The 17,896-nt window shown below is 39.8% G+C and overlaps 1 protein-coding gene across 3 annotated transcripts in view; it reads right to left on the bottom strand.

Annotated features, from left to right (window-relative positions):
* Positions 1-9,381: 9,381 nt before the first annotated feature.
* The window catches only part of psen1 (presenilin 1), a 39,891-nt gene continuing 31,376 nt past the window's right edge, over positions 9,382-17,896 (bottom strand). For 2 of the 3 annotated variants that reach the window (XM_056255841.1, XM_056255842.1), the window contains exons 9-11: positions 17,336-17,503; positions 13,057-13,175; positions 9,382-10,386 (exon numbers count right to left, since the gene is read on the bottom strand). In XM_056255841.1, the coding sequence (XP_056111816.1) occupies positions 10,231-10,386; positions 13,057-13,175; positions 17,336-17,503 (443 nt within the window). In that variant the 3' untranslated portion in view covers positions 9,382-10,230. The remainder of the gene's footprint in view (positions 10,387-13,056; positions 13,176-17,335; positions 17,504-17,896) is intronic. The other variant, XM_056255843.1, reaches the window with a different exon arrangement.

The raw sequence follows: 17,896 nt of genomic DNA on the forward strand, positions 1-17,896 counted from the left end.
TCAATTCGCAATTTCAATTTGCGCAATTTGAAGGGTAATGGAAACGCGGGTACCCAGCACTTTTGAAAATGCCCTTCCGAATGCGTCTCTGTCCCCCCCACATTTCAAACCAAACTGACGCCCATGGAGTATTGCTCGTGGAAAGGAGGGATTTAGAGAGACTGATTCATCAGACGAGTTGTTTGAGAATCATTCAACAATGTGGTGATGTTCAATATATATTATGAGAGAATGAAAGTGTTTTTTGACCTTTGATGCATGTAAACCTGTTGTAGGAGACCTCTAAAACAAAATCAGGAGCCTTTAAAATAGCATGGTACGGACTACGGCGCAAACGAACCAGAATTTGGGGGTCAAACGTGCTTGGGCATGGTTCAGATCGCCTAGTGTGAGTCCACCCTGAGAGACTGTCAATGGTGGAGATTTTTTAGTGACTCTTTCTGTAGTAGTCACATCATTATATCAGTAGGTGGCGACAAATGGCTTTCTTTATGAATGAGTCATTGAATCATTCACTCATGCTATTCATTAAACAAACACTGCAGCTTTTGTGTGTTGCTAGAAGAGGACTGTTTTTTCATCCTGTTTTTGCAGTTTGAAGTCCATATGAAATCAAGATTTACCCTATTTACTTTGTTGTTAGTGCATTACTAGTCTTGTGGTGAACAATTCATCTGCAGATTAATCCACCTGTCTGTCTGACACAACATTTTATGCAATTTAAGAAGATGATTCAAAATGATCAAAAACAACCTCCTCTCTTGTTTCCATTTTTGCTATACACTTTTTAACACTTAAGAACAATTTAAAGTTGTACAGTTTACTTTCACTCAAATCTGTTTTTGGCTTGATATGAGTGGTTTTGAGTAAAATTTTCTATTACAGATGCTCTTGTTTAATTTAAATGTATGATTAATATTCTAGTCTTGTTTTCAGTAACGGTTTAAACTATTTTATAACTTCCAATAATGATAACCTTTATTTAAACAAAGATGAAGGTGATCTAATAATTCATTTTCATTATTGTGTAATCAGGATGCATTTGTCTGCTGAGGTCAAATAAGTAGCTGCGCCCTCTAGCTTCAAGAGCTGGTATTGACAGGATTTACCTTCATCATCTCATTTACACTGATGACAAACAGCTTAGGCACTGAGGCAAATAAGCACCATCAAATCATCCATCCACCACGCTTTAAAGTTAAAGGTGCAGTCTGTAAGAATGACAGCTAGTGGTGGAAATAGGTACTGCAGTCCAAATTCAAAATATATCTGAGATCATTGTTTCCCCCTCCTCCTCAAACTCGACGCTCACGCGGGTTGCCAGTTTGAGGACACGCAACAGGAACGAAAGCCGAGGAGACTTAGGTAAGTTAATGAGTTGATTTATCCGCGTTTTAATATGCTCTCGTTCATATAGATGTTTAGATGGATATTGAGGTTTTTTAGGTTGTGTGTAAATCTGCAATTTCTGACTCAGTTTGTTTTTTTGCTTGTTTTCAAGGCTACGAAACGCTGTATTTCCTGGCAACTGGCATCCCGGGGTGTCGAAATACTATTGGGTGAACTGGGAGTGGGCGGAGTCACACAGACCAACTGACAACACGGAACGTGTAAAATAATAAGTAAAATAATGCTGAAGAAGTGCAAACATATTATGGTATTTTTATGCTTTAGTAAAGTAACATTTACATAGAGCACCTGGGTTCCTTTGGGTTTTCCCCGGTCTCATTATGGAGGATGGGATTAGTGATATTTATTTATTCTTTCACAATCTTTGGTGTGCCTTATAATTTTAGAGATGATCCTCTGATAAAGGTCATGGTGTAGTACCTTTTTATCCACATTTCTGTCAATTTATATACATAGTCTGTTTGTTTTGTTTTTCTAAATGCAATGTTTTTAATCAGAGGACCTTTTTCAGTTTTGTTGAAATGACAATCATACATGAAGATACTAAACTTTAAACAGTGTTACACATTTGAAATGTAAATAGGCTACATGTTTTCATTCAATTATATATATTTTTTAACAACCCAGCATATGCAGAGAATCACCCATAGCATTAGAACAGTATCATAACATACTGTGCATCATAACACTGGTCATAACACGGCAAGATTTCTGTTCAACCGCTTATTTAATGACATTCAGGGTGGTATGCAAGTGTTTTCCCACAATGCTCTGCACGTGTGTCTACACTTTAGTGTAATTACTTCATCGGGATGGTACAAAGAGATTGGTGGTTTCAAAAGAATAGGTATGGATCTTTGGAAAATAATGATCCAAAAGTGATATGATATACGGTTATATCCACATTTTAATTAAACATTATGGCATTTTTTTAATCTGAAACAGTGCCACAGTAATTAAAGATGAAGTCATTCAAAGCCATTTTGAAAGTCCATCCCGATGGAAAGCTTGATTTAGTCCTTTTTTTTAAACCGATTACCTGGAATGGGATATTTTTGGATATAATCTTTGCAACTTTACAGGGCACCAATACCCATGTTGGCGCAATCTATAACCTAAACACCGCCCTCTGAGGTCCAAAAGAGAGAGTTTCCATGACTGTTTCAAAACCACTGAGCTCGCATGCACAGTCTCCAGCGAGTTCACATTTGGTTCGATAATCCTTTATAGTCTGACCATGTGTTCAGGCGTTAATCAACTACAGTGGGATTTTACTTAGCTAAATGTCAGAGGTTCCGCCAAGTAATCTAGTACCAAGGCTTTGCTCTGACCCATCACGTCTCTTTTTCAACCATCTTTCATTGCATTGAAACCAAACATGTACAGGGTGAACTCAAGTACATTCAAATCAACATCAGTATTGCATATTTGACATCGGTTCACTCCTCAGCAGAAGCACACAGTGTGTAATCATTACAAATACATTTCTGCATCTATGAAGTTTTCTTCACTTTTTTTGTATCAGGTCTCTGTAATTAACAATATTCCCAATAGCATGCCACATGCAACTAGTAAACGGGTCTCCAGTTCGATTTTCAGAGTTGTCGGCTGAGCTTCTGGGCTTGCCTCTCCTTCGCGTCAAAAGCATACTTGGTGTCCTGCAACTGCTCGATGACTTCTTTGGCCTCCTTCATGTCCTGGGCCAGCTGGTTGTACTTCTCGGCGAGCTCCTGGTTCTCCCGGCGTAGCTCCACCACAAGCTGGCTCAGCTCCTCGCTCTGCCGGCCACAGTGCAGCTTCAGTTGCTCCATCTCTACGAGCGTAACCTCCATGCGCTTCACCAGGGCTTCCAGTTTTTCCTTCGACATGGTTGTGGGTATAAAGTTACAGAGCAGCAAATAAAGAGTGGCTGTGTCCTTGGTGCCTGCGGTGTGTATGGCCTAATCCCTCAGCGCTGGCTTGTTTTGTGTGCCATAGGACACTCCCTCACACTTCTGGTAATCCCCTTAGAGGAGCTATCCTTAGCCACATCTCCTGTAGTCTTGGTAGTGGAGGTGCTCAAGACTCACCTCCAGAGATTACAGTGCCTTACAGCCTTGCATGGCCTCAAGTAAGCCAGCTTAATACCTTACTAGGAAGTTAATGGACATAGTGTCAAAAAAAAATTAGTGATCAAATTTAGCTTTCCCACACTGGCATAAATACATTTCTTTTAAAAGACCAAACTGAATTGAACCAACTACAAGTTTGACGTAAGGTATTCTGGGTGGTTGCTTATTGGCCCAACCATATGGACGACGCCCCTTCGCTCTCTTCCATTGGTCAGAAGTGAAGCCGCCAGTGTCCCGATATGGCGCTTACATCTTGGACTTGAGTCTGTGCAGAAGCGATCTCGGGACCAGACCTGCGCAGTCGTGAGCAGGAAGTAAAGCCGTGAAATCAAGGCCCCGCCCCCACTCTCGCTGAATCAATCACAAGCACACGCTCCGGCACTTTTTTTACATTATAGAAATTTAGATATTAAATTTAAAGCTCCAATCTCCTCAGTCCTCCGAAGATCCCGGAAAAAAGTCTGTTGGTGCTTCAGTGACTACTTCGCTCAGAGAACTTGTCAATCACAGCTGTCAATCATGACGTCACCACCACCGCATCAAATAACTAACTAAAAACAAACTTATTTTAAAAACAAACACTTGAAATTACATCAGCGTGATAACCATATTTGGAAAAACGATATTTGAAGTGTAATTGAATTGTTTAGTTGGTCTCACGTGCCGTTGAATAACATGGGGAGGCGGGGCTTATGACCTATACTAGGACCGGCCACCGGGCGGCGATCGAGACGTTTTGGCTTCACTTTTCAGGGCTTGTGCGGCACGCTTGGGCCCAACTCAAAAGAGTCCATCCCCCAATCTCTGTGATGTTCTGACATCTCATTTTATATTTTCAGATGCTTGCAATGATTTACATTTCATTCAAAGTATACCGTTCATCTTATCAGCTTCATGCATTCCTTGGGAATCAAGTCCACAAGCTTACTGTTGCTAGAACCATGCTCTACTGTAGGGTTCCTCAAATCCGACTCTGGAGGGCCAGCTAATCAAGGTCTTCAGGATCAATAGAAACTTTCAGGCAAATGATTTGGAGCTAAACTGCAGGAAAGTGGCCCTCCAGGAGCAGGATTGGACACCCTAACCAATAGGAATATGTTTGGTTTAGGTCAGGGCCCTTCAACTCCAACCCTGGAGGGCCAGCAAGTTTAGCTCTAACCCCAACCAAACAAGCTAATCAAGAGCCCGGTCTACACCTGTGGTTAAGATGCGTTTGGGCGATCGGATCACAATTGGGCGATGCTAAATACAAGGGTTTAAAAACGTTTTGAGCTTGTCCACTTTCAAGAACACATTAGACCGGATTGCTTTTGTAGTGTAAACGCTCATGTGGTCGAACAGTCAAATAAGACCGCCTGCTCTCCGCCTACTGACCTAACGCATAAACATTATGGGATTTACACACATTATCTAGCCAGACAGGATTTAAACTTTGTCAGCAGGAGATCCAAGTTTGCTTTGAAGACGAAGATCTACCAAGCACAACGAGTCTCGTTCACTAAGCATGCGTACACACAAATTTGTGCGTACGAACGATTTTAAGAACAAATCACGCTCACAAAAAAATTGGCAATAAATTTATGAAAAAATATAGGAACAACTGAAACCACACGTATGCAAAAAGCAGTTAGCCTACTCTGTATGGCTTTATAATCGTGTTAAGAAGTTATCTCATCCTAATTTTATTGAAGTATGTTGGATTATTGCATATATAAAATTATATAATAAAAGTATTAAATAATACAATTTCATTTTCAATACATCCCATCATATACTACAGTTAAAGAGTATAAGCTGTGAGGTTTCTGTGAATAACGCAGATGTACAGCTGGCTAATGAGAGGTCTGTAATCTGGGTCTGTATAAAAGCTGTTGAGAATTGGCATTTCTCGAGGATAGAAAAAAGACTGAATAAAAAGATTTGACAAGAAATCTGAGCTATATTTTAACAGACTGCCAAAAGAACAGAGAAGCAAATGGATCGTTGCAATTCATAGTTAAACAACTGGATCCAGGCAGCGAACGGTGGATTTGCAGCCTTTCAATATGCAAAATTTAGGGGTAAAATCATAACCTTTAGATTGTATTGACAACTCATCAATAAAAGATTTACAATCGTATATTATGCATAATTGGATGTTTTTAAATAAACACGGTAACAGTTTACTTGAAGGGGTGTGTATAAGACTGACATGACACCTTCATAATCATTACCAAGACAACATAAATTGTCATAAACATGACATAGCAGATTAATTATCAAACCACTTAGCTTTATGGGTTAACATTACATTAAACTGTCATGTGGCTGGTGTTGACATTGGCTATCATGAGGCCATTATAACTGTGTCATGAATATTTTTCTTGACCTCGACTACAGTGATACACATTGAATTTGTCATTAAAATGTTATAATGGCCTCATGACAGCCAATGTCAAAACCAACCACATGACAGTTTAATGTAATGTTAACCCATAAAGCTAAGTGGTTTGATAATTAATCTGCTATGTCATGTTTATGACAATTTATGTTGTCTTGGTAATGTCAAGTTGTCATGACAAAGACACTGACAGGTTATGATGTATTGGTTTATGTCAAGTTGTCATAACAAAGACATCTCAAACAATGTCATATTTGCATTAAAAATGTCATAATTGAGCAAATGACACTTAATGACAGTTGTCATAAACATGCATAAACCCTACTTCATATTCATGACATAAGTCATGTCATGGTTATGAAGGTGTCATGTCAGTCTTATGCACACCCCTTCAAGTAAAGTGTTACCATAAACACTGACAAAACTATACAAGTATTCGGGCTGGACGATATGATGATATGTACAACATTGAAATAAGTGATCACCCGGATTTAGACCTACCTATATTGTATTTATATAAAGTGTTTAATGTGCAAATTTTCTTTATGTATGTAAATCAGGCACATGTAAATGTCAGGAAACACTGTGCTCGGCTGCATGTCGATATCCACGGATCACTGGACCTTTGGTAAGTTGTAAGGAACACTACATCAAGTCCAACCTTTAGTTTAAATATTGAAAATTGTTTGTTTTACTCGAGTTTTCGCAGTTTCCCGTGTTAAACCCAGTCACGCCGTAGCTCTTCTGCCACTCAGTGTGGCTGAGGGAGTGTGTTCCCGCGGGAAAGTGACGTCAATGCATTCCCTCTATACTCCAAATTCACTAACATCAGAACGAAGAAATTCACGTGTGTATGAAAACGTTGTGAATGAGGCAGAGATTTTTCGTGAGAAGTTCTCCTGTGCGTACAAATACAAAATAATCCACGCAATTATTAGTGAATGAGACCCAATGCTCGCTCACCATTCCTGATTTCTAACACACACTCACAGCGTTCGGCGTGATCTTGCGTCTGTCAGAGCAGAAACAAAAACTACTGCCCTGTGTGCTTTTCTGTTGTCTCCGGCCTTTGTGAATTGAATTGAGCTTATTTTGTCCATTAGATCAAAATATCTGAAAAAGCCCATACATTGCCCCTCCCCTCGAAGAAATCAGGACAGAAGTGGTTGAAAGTGGACAAAAGAGACGGATTAAAACACCAGGGGCCGGTTTCTATTTTAGACCGGTTTATAGTGTTAGACAAGTCTAGAATTTGCTCATAGACTAGTCTAATGCAAGATAGACTGTTTCACAAAAATAAAGACTGACTTAATTTAGACCAAAAGAATTAGACACCTTTCCCCCAGGCTAACTTAGGTCTAAGGCCGTGTGTCCACCAAAGCGTTTTTAGGCAGCTGAAAACGCTAGACGCTCTGCTGAAGACGCCGAGCTGAGGGCGCTTGAGAGCGTTTTGGCAGCGCTCCGTTTTTTCCGTTGAGACGTTTCGTTGCTATGATACAGAATATCCGCAGCACAATAAAGTAATTTGTTTCATACAAAAAATTATTTTTCATCCATTTTGTTCGTTTTGCTTTTCTGGTTGATGTCGTTGTACAGAAAGAATGTTGTGACAGTTGGTCGGTGTGGTATAAGTCCCGCCCCTCCTTCACTGTGATTGGACGGCTGGGTAAAAGTGACAGTGATGAGCGCTGCGTTTTATCCAAAGTTGAACATTTTTCAACTCTCGGCGACCAGTAAAAAACGTCCAGCGCCTCTTTGCGCTCATGGCGTTCTAAAAACGCGGCGCTCCCATTGAAAACAAACGCCAGGCGCGTGGAAAAACGCTTTGGTGGACACACGGCCTAAGACTCTGTTACCGTGGCAACCAGCAGTAACAATCAGTTACACTACAAACAGCCGAAAGAAAAGGGAAAATGCCCTTACCATATATATTCATCACCATTTCAGTGTCTTAAAGTTTATCTTGGGATCCTCCTCCTGTTTTTTGGATATTTCTTCTTAAATATAATTTTTTTTGGCATCTTGTACCGTGTTTTTGTATCTTAACGCTGTTAACTGTCGCAGCAATCTTTGTCCAAATGAAACATGTCTTCTTGTTTCTACATTCTCCGCTAAATTTCCCCAGTAAAATGTCCTTGTGACTGTTACACTCCTCCAACACAAACACATATCTCCCGCTGGGGTAAACTGCGCCGAGCGGTTGAATGCGCTTACTCCATCCGCCAGGTTTTTTTTGTTTTGAAAAGTGACGTACTTTACCCAGAATGCATTGCAGTGTAGTCCTACTTAAGATAGTCAGAGTCTCCAGTGCTTTGTGCAACGGTGTGATTTAGACGTTTATCTGAAGTCTGACTATCTACTATATCTAAGCCATAGTCAAAGTCTATCTTGGTGAAACCGGCCCCAGGTGTGAACGGGAACGCGTCTGCCTCGTCTACTTGTGATCCGATTGACCAAAACACATCTTAATACCAGGAGTAAACAGGGCCAAGATGTTGAGAACTAGCAAATCACAGACAGGTGGGTTACATTGAGATTGGTACACAAGTCTGACCGGCATTGGCCCTCCAGGACTGGATTTGAAGAGCTTAGTACCTTCATTCCACGCAAATCAGCCATTTTATTGTCCACCAGGGAGCACTCGCAAGTCCGACAGCAATTTGAGGTATCAAGTTTATAAGCAAAAACACATGCCGAGTTTTGAAAACCATTGTGTTCTTGCGAAATAATCTCTGTTGATTAGATGAACAAAGGAACTGTAGACTTCAGGTGGAACGTGAAGGCTCAGCTTGACGCTAATCGCCAAGGTCCAATCACAAAGGAGAGTGGCCATCCCAGCATGCCATGCCAAGCGGTTCCCATGGAAACTACTGCTACCTCCAGGGTTTCAGGTAACATGCCAGTTCCAGAGGGTCAGGGAGCCGGTAAAGGGGGGAGACGCTCCTACAATATGCAGGAATTTCTGAAATGTTCCCACCATTCGGCATCAGGGAGACTGAACAATAGGTCAAAAACAATGAGCCCCCACAGTGATCCACAATCACATGAGATTAGGGGATAGTCAGTCACACACATACACACACCTCAATATTGGAGAGTACAGATAAAGAGAAGGCTACAGAATTATTACAGGTAAACAAATCTGTTCGGTAATGGTCTTTCATATACCGTTGTACTGAATTGATGGCAACAAATTAATACAAGAATGGTTTTTAAAAATGGTTCACAAATATGCTAAACATCTTCTAAAAGCAGTATGTACACAACTGGATGCTCATTGGTCAACAAACGGCTATGTCCGAGTGCATTGCAGGAATAGTAAAATTTTCTTTTGGTGGACTTTTCTCCAAAACGTGATTGATTACAAAACGGTTTGGACCCCCAATTTACATATTTACTGTATAATCGGTGTGTAATCAGGGCCGAAGATAAAGAAAATCCCTCAATTCTAAAACTTTAAGAGAATATAATACAGAAGACTGAAATGTGCTCAAATGAGCAACCCCTTTATTTGTGAATCTTTCAATTTAGTTACAAAATTTTTTCTTAAAATGACATGATGTGGGTGGTATGAAAGTAAAAGTAACTCATAAATCATTTTGCAGGTAAATAAAAAAAAATAGAGGAAGAGAAACAAAACAACAAAAAAATTGAACAAACAAACAAACCACTATCTTGTCCAAACATGAAGGAAATTTAAAAGAGAAAGTTTATACATTCCAAAATGATGCTCCCAAACTTTCCAGGAGAGCACAACACTAGCTTGGATCAGCACTTGATTTAATGCTAGAGTAAACCAGAACATGTGATATTGTCTCAAATGGTCAAATGGACTCTGATGGTGATAAAGAAAACTCAAGGCATCGATCCAAAACTCAAAGTACCTTACCTGTGTGTGAACAGTCATATCATTCAGAGGGCTTTGGGTTAATGTTCGCTAAATCAGAGCAGGAATTAACATAATGCCTAGAGAGTGAATCCAAGATCTGGTGGACAAAGCAAGCTCTGGTCCCATTCCATACAACAGAGTCGATCCAACTCCAGATTCAGTCATAACCACGGTCATCCACCAACGGAAATGCATTCATACATGTAAGATGACTTTAGATGGTGTCTGTGTGTTCTCCAAACAAACAAAGATGTTACCAAAGCAAATATCAGTCACTGGAGAGGCACTGTAATTAATAAAGAGTCATTCAATGCCAAAAACAGCGGATCCAGTCGTGTCCAGAGGAAGAGGAAGGGTGTGCTAGTCTACAGGGTTCACGGCCCCTGAAAGAGGGTTCTGGGAATACGCTGCAGACGGAGTGTGTGTGAGAAGTGACCTCTCTAGATGTAGAACTGATGGACGGCCAGCTGATCCATGAAGGGCCGCACCAGGTTATCGGTGGCGAAGTAGAACACCAGGCCGAAGGTTATGGAGATGGGGAGAGCTGGAAGAGCCTTTTTGAAGATCGCCAGGAGGAGAAGAGTTAGGCATAAACCCTGAGGGGAAGAAGAAGAAGAAGAAGATAATCAGAATATTGTAAAAAGCTAATAAATTGTGCATTTTTTGATGCAAAAGGGATTAGGTTATTTGTATTCTTTTTTTTTATTTTTTTATAATAATTATGTTTATTGAATTTTCTTGAAATACAAATATAACAAGACATCAACCCCCCCCAGTATGGAAGCATTTGGGTAGCAATATTCAATTTGAAATGTAATATGCAAAATGGCAATGCATTTTTGTATTTAAATTGACATTTTCCAATACATTTGTGCATTGTTGGCACAAAAAGAAAAATTAGAAGTGAAAAACTCGAAAAATTAGAACATGTTAGACATATCTGAGCATTTCTGTAATACATTTTAATTTTAATTTAGCAACTTATAAGCGTTAAAATCAGTATTCGATTTGATGATTATGGCTTACAGCAAAACCCCAAATTCAAAATTAGAATATTGTGAAAAGGTTTTCATAGCAGTCATCCATAATCTTTAAAATTATAACAAATAAAGGCTTGAAATATCTCTCTTTGCATGTAATGAGTCTATATAATATATTAGTTTCATCTTTTAAGTTGAATTACTGAAATAAATGAACTCTTGCACAAATTGTTCGAGTTTCACCTGTATAATTTACATTTGCCATTTCATACACTAGTTTTAATACGTAAATTGAATACTGATTTTAACGCTTTATAAGTTGCAAAATGAAAATGTATTACAGAAATGCTCAGATATGTCTAACATGTTCAAGCAACAACTGTAGCAAAATGATCATTTAAATGTTATTTTTCTTAATTGCATTTACACTCACATTTAAGGCACTTGCGATTGCATTTTCATTAAGTGTCCTGCTACAGTTTTTGCTTGAATATATTAAACATATCTAATCATTTCTGTAATACATTTTAATTTTGCAACTTATAAAGTGTTAAAATATGTATTCAATTTACATATTAAAACTAGTGTATGAAATTATATAATTGAATCATTTTCATTTTGCACCAAACGCTGCACAAATGTATTGGAAAATGTCAATTTAAATACAGAAATGCATTGCCCTTTTACATATTGCATTGTCATTTTGCATATTACATTTCAAATTGAATATTGCTACCCAAATGCTTCCATACCAGAAGCAAAAAAAGAGATTTTTTTTATTTAAAACAGGACCGATTTGTGGAAACAAAATAGCAACAACATTATATACAGCATAACATGTATAAAATAACATTTCCAAAAGATGAAGAGGGTGACAAAATAAGGTGAAATGTCCAGAAAGTTACACAGTTACAATGCTCCTTGTAATATAATAGGGCAAAGACAAGCTTCGAAAGCGTCCAGATATGGGTCCAGACTTTGTAAAACTGGCCTGTTTTTCAATGTAACACACAGGTAAGGCTCCAGGGGCATCAACTCAAAACTGATCTTATGCAATCCTTTAAGGGATGGAGACAAATATTTTTCCTGGCAGCAAACGATAGAATATGATACAATTTCTTATTAGCAGACGAAGTAATGCATCTATTACCCAACACCAGTGAGACTGGGTCAAAATCTAACTGAATATTAGGGTGCTTTCACACCTGCCTCATTTAGTTGGGTTGAATCACACTAGAGTTCGTTTTCCCCCTTGGTGCGGTTCGTTCGGACCGGTGTGAATGCAGCAATCGCACTCGGGTGCGGACCAAAAGCGGACCAAATAAGTTCGAGGAGGTCTCGGTACGCTTTCAAACGAACTCTGGAGCGGTTCGTTTGTGGTGAGAACGTGATCCGACCTTAAACAGACCCGACTGCCAAAGAACTGCGCATTTTTGGACTAAACCAGCTGCCGTAGTCAAATAAAACTATTATTTAGATGGTCAATAGCGCTCCCTTTAAGCCATGACTTACCACGTTCTGCACTCTCCTCATGAACACTGCAGTTGTCCGCACTGCACAGTGAATCTCTTATCTATATCGCGTCTAGACTTTGTTGTTTATGAGGGGATTTGCGAAAGGCTATTAAAGCTCGTGCTGATTCTGAACATACATTGTGAGCGAATTCTCCGCATATCTGCCGGATCTTCCTCCTCTGTGTTTACTTCCGGGAGTTCTGTTGGGATTTTCCCGCACGTTAATTCTAACCAATCGAAGTGCAGTTGTGGAAAATGTTCAATACACATCTGGCCAACGAGTGATGTGGATGTTGTCACGTGACTGCATTTTGGTTCGTTTCATCAACTGATTCGGACCAGAGCGATCAGTGTGGTGTGAAAAGGAACCAAAACGCCTGAAAATGATACACAGTATAATTTTTCGCCCTTAATCCGGACCAAATGAACCGAACTACAGATGTGAAAGCACCCTTAAAGATCCTTTCCATCTCCCCTAGCACCAGAAACCAATACCTTTGCAGTCTGTTACATGACCACAGACAACGTGTTATTTGTATTCTTGATTAAGTAATACTCTAACATCATTTGTTTGGAGATGACATGTGCTTTAAGTTGTCTAATGGGATTACAAACGCCCTCATATGCCCACACAAACCGAACTAAGGGTAAAATGAGCCATGTTTCAAGACAAACGGCAGGTGTGAAACCGTGGCTCAGGTGTGCTAATACGTTTTGGGAGAATAGTACCTGAAAAAAGCCTTATTTAGTGAGTGTCCTGTGGGATACTTACGATGAGAATGGCCACGAAGCAGGCTAGAGTGGTGTTCCAGTCTCCGCTGGCTGTAGCGGACGCTTTACCCACCAGCATACTGTAAAATATGAAATCTCCCAGACCCAGCTTCACACCCCCTGACAAACACAGGAAAAACACACAGTGAGGGTTCGGCTTACAGGTTACAATATTGTGCAACTTCAAAAAACACATTTTCAAACACATTTAATGGGATCCACATTGGATTTAAAAACATCCAAAATAATAGCCAACATAATTAAAACAATTTTTTTTTTTCACATCACATACAGGCAGAGATATTATACAACAGAGATATAGTAAACTTCAGAGAGCAAGGCCTTGATTCTCTAATCCTATTTTGCAGCGTTTCCCATTAAATACCTCGATTCTGTTGGACTGCCACAGTCTTATCTGTCCCTCCAGTTTCATAATGAACTGAAAATAATTTCTCATTATAACATATGCGATCACTAACATTGTATTTTGAGCCATCACTACCCGCGTTTCCATTACCCTTCAAATTGAGCAAAATGAAACTGCGAATTGAAAATACGGCCAATGGAAACACGTAATTTTCGCAAAAACTATTATATATCGCAAAAAAGTTTGTACGCTCGTATAATGTGGTTTTTCAGGCAGCTCGAAAAAGGAATATTTCGCAAAACTGCAATGGAAACAGTTATTGCTTTTTTTTTTTGCTTTTAGAGTTATTGCTCTAGAGAAGACGAGCCCGAGTTCTTTATTAAACTCATAAAAGACAAAAGTATTACGGGAATACTGGATTCTGAACAACAAAGAAATGCGATAATTTATCAAGAGCTTGAAGCAGAAATGAGGGAGAAACACCCAGAAACACTCATATGTGTGATCACAGTATAAGGGGCTTTCCTTGCCATTAAAGCTTGGATACATGTCTATGTCTCCTTCCATTAAAAATAATGGCTAGTAACTGGGATATAACTGGTAAACATACCAACATCTGTTGCCATCATTTTTGGAATGAGTTATCGGGAAAAATGACGTTTTAGTTGCATTACATCTGTTAATGGAAACAGTAGATTTTTTATCGACATTTCGAAAATATCGCAAAAGTTTTGTGCAAATCTGTAATGGAAATGCACCTACTTTGGCACAGAGTGTCAATCGAACTAAAATCGAAAGCACATTAAGGCCTAGTGCTCTTAGCAAATCAAAAGGCTGTGATTTAATTAAATAAGTATATAGTCTATATAGCGTTTTCAGCGTCAAGTAAAGGCCAAGTGTGGGTCTCTGCACATTGGAGAAACCGGCGTGCCAAAAGGTCTTTAGAATTAGTGGCGAAAGCCAGGGTGACACTGCTGACTTTACTCTCAGTACACAGTGAACAGGACATAAATATGACTCTGGCTCTCAGTGCTGTGAAAATAAAAGTCCCGCTTATGACTGAATGCAATCGGCTGATGTGGATAATTAAAACACGGAAATATTGACTGACCATGATTTTAAACCAGTGTTCACTTGATCATTAGTGCTACAAAACACCTAGAAATGTATATAAAACAGCTGTGGCCCAATTCACACCAGGTATTAAAGGGATAGTTCACCCAAATATTTAAATTCTGTCAGTAATTACTCTCCCTCATGTTGTTCCAACCCCGTAAGACTTTCGTTCATCTTCAGAACACAAATTAAGATGTGTTGTACGTCACATGACCAACGTCGGCCAATAGTGAGCCTACGTGTGACGTACAACACAGAAGCGCTGCGCTGTTACACTACGTGAACTCACTCGAGGCCCAGAGAGAAGAAAATGAATACCGTATTTTCCGCACTATACGGCGCACCGGATTATAAGGCGCACCTTCAATGAATGACCTATTTTAGAACATTTTTCATATATAGGGTGCACCGGATTATAAGGCGCATAAGATACTGCAGTCAAACATTTGACTGGGTTTGCGTTATGCATCCACTAGATGTCAACAAAACAGTCAGATGAAGTCAAACTTTATTAAGCGTTCTGACAACTCCGTTCACTCCCATGGTAACGTTGTTCAAACGTTAAAGGAAAACTCCGGTCAATTTTAACATTGAGCTCATTTTTTGTAAATTTGGAGTGCTGTCAGTACAGATAACAACGACAAAAACCGGTGTTGCCTACACCGTGTTATCCTCTTTTTTTTCAAAATGTGCACCCTGTTGACTTAAACGGGAAAAGTTTTAAACCTGCTTTTAGCCTCTTAACAACCTTAATGTGTCATTACAAGTGCACAGCCATGTGAGTGAACACGGTGAATCTGACTGCAGTAAATGTGAAAGATATGAATAAAAATGATGTTTATTCAGCCAGCTCACATACCCGTATTTTCTTCCTGTTTTCGGTCGAAGTCCACAGTAGGCGATTGTCGAGTGCGCGCGCGATCATTGGTAACTAAGCAACAGTGGAGACTCAGACTGACAGCTGATGACGGTGCTGTGTGGTGTGCTGAGAACATCAGCTCAAATGGATAGTTCATCCGAATCAAATGTTGAACACACGGAGGAGGTTTGATCGCGCGCTGCGCGCGCACTCGACAATCGACTATTGTGGACTTCGGCCGAAAACAGGAAGTAAATACGGGTATGTGAGCTGGCTGAATAAAGAGATTATTCCTGCCTTCGTGAAAGCTCGGATCACAGTTGAGACTGATATATCAGCCCAGGCATCCACGATCCATTGGCAGATAGTGGCGTAAGTCGCCCGGTGCTGTCTGACCGTCTTGGTGAACGTGTTCACCATCCATATATAAGGCGCTCCGGATTATAAGGCGCACTGTCGTTTTTTGAGAAAATTAAAGCCTTTTAAGTGCGCCTTATAGTGCGGAAAATACGGTAGTTGAATAAAGTCTTCTTTTTTTTTTTGTGCACAAAAAGTATTCTCGTCGATTGCGATCATTGAGATGCAAGAGTAGTTTGATTTTTAACATTATTCTCTTAACAGACATTTACATCGATAGTCTGGCGTTATAATTTATTTGCGTTTGGTGTATGTGGAGTGGGTAAAACTGTTTTAATGGCAGGCTAGCAGTTACCGTTGACTCACGCTAGCCTAGCACAGGCGAACTATGCAACTGGAACAACTGGATGAACATTTTTGAAAACTGTCTCCACTGATAAATGACACCCAGGCTAACTTGGAAATGAGGCCCGATGTCTAAAATCCTGAACCACCCCTTTAAGGTTGAGCCACTTGGACTATTTTAACAATATCTTTAATAACTTTTCTGGGCCGGCAAGTTTCAATAACATAGAAGCCTATGGAGGAGTGATCCAGCTCTCAGATTTAATCAAAAATATCTTAATTTGTGTTCTGAAGATGAACGAAAGTCTTACGGGGTTGAACGACATGAGGGAGAGTAATTATCGACAGAGTTTTCATTTTTGTGTGAACTATCCCTTTAACGGGCATCTCAGATGTTTTTCCTCTGAATTTATGACTATATCCATCACTTGCTAATATAAGCGTGTCACTGCATTTTGAATCAGAACTATTTGCATGTCATCTCAGGAGTAGGGGTGTGTGATACTGACAAAAATGATCTCTCGATATTTAGCTGAGTGTGTTTTTGACTGGTTTAGGTCTGTTGTTGACAGCTGACTCCTGAAGCTTTTCATATTCTACATATTCTGTGCAGTGAGTGGTTAGTTTACAGAAGGGACAGAAATACACTTTTTAATTAACTTTATTGTTTTTCAGGGGCATTTTTACCTTTATAAGGGCTTTTCCCCCCTAACCTTATTAGATGTATGCAATATCTGTGATGTCAAATTCTTACATTTAATAAATAAATTCCACTGGAATAATAGGACACTATAGCAGAATGTTACAAATAAAAGTATCAACAAAAAGCATTTTTGCACTGCAGAAGCTGCATCTAAAACAGCATTTAGATGTTTTTACACTGCAAGTACAAATGCATGGATAATGCTATTAGTTTAATGTGTTAAAAATCATTTAATTTTTGGAAATTAAAATTCAAATATGAATCTAAAAACCACCAATAGGTCTATGAGTCATTCAGAGAGCAAATCAAGTCAGTCATCTTTATAAATGAATCTTTGAATGACTGATTCATTCAAAAACAGACAATAATGTGTCTAATATGTAACAATATTAACTCCTTGTTTATTGAACTGTTGTATAAAGTCACCATCACATCTGCAGTCGTGCTGATATTGGGAAAAGCTCACACTTGCTCGTGTGATATTGGTTAAGTGTGTCCTACGGCGATGCGAGCGTAGCCCTGCTGATACTCACTCTCTTCGTCGTCTTCGGCGGGAGGTCGTGCGGAGGGCATCTCCTGGATCTCTCGCCTGCTCTCGTCGGTGGAGTCCATCGGGCCGAGCTGGTGCTGCTGATGATCCACCCACGCCGGCGTGAAACCCCCATCATCCTCCGGCTGGGCTGTGGGCGCCACTGCCACTGCTGGAGACAGAAGCCGCGTATCCATTACCCTTCAAATTGCGAATTGAAAATGCGCTCAATGGAAACACGTCAATTTCGCGAAAACTCCCCGTTTATCGCAAAAAGGTTTGTACGCTCGCGTGAGGTGGTTTTTCAGGCAATTCGAAAAAAGGAATATTTCTCAAAACTGCAATGGAAGCAGTTTTTGCGCATTTACAGTCGCCTGACTTCGAAGGGTGCGCTGTGTTCGGACAGAAGACGAGACACAGTTCTTTATTAAATTCATAAAAGAAAAAAGAATTACAGGAATACTGGATTCTAAACCTCAAAGAAATGCCACAATCACGACCTCGGGGCAGAAATGAGGGAGAAACACAGAGAAACTCCTCATATGTGCCGCTCACAGTATACGGG

This window comes from Rhinichthys klamathensis, unplaced genomic scaffold (genome assembly GCF_029890125.1).
Source record: "Rhinichthys klamathensis goyatoka isolate OS25496 unplaced genomic scaffold, OSU_Roscu_1.1 h1tg000123l_1, whole genome shotgun sequence".
NCBI lineage: Eukaryota > Metazoa > Chordata > Actinopteri > Cypriniformes > Leuciscidae > Rhinichthys > Rhinichthys klamathensis.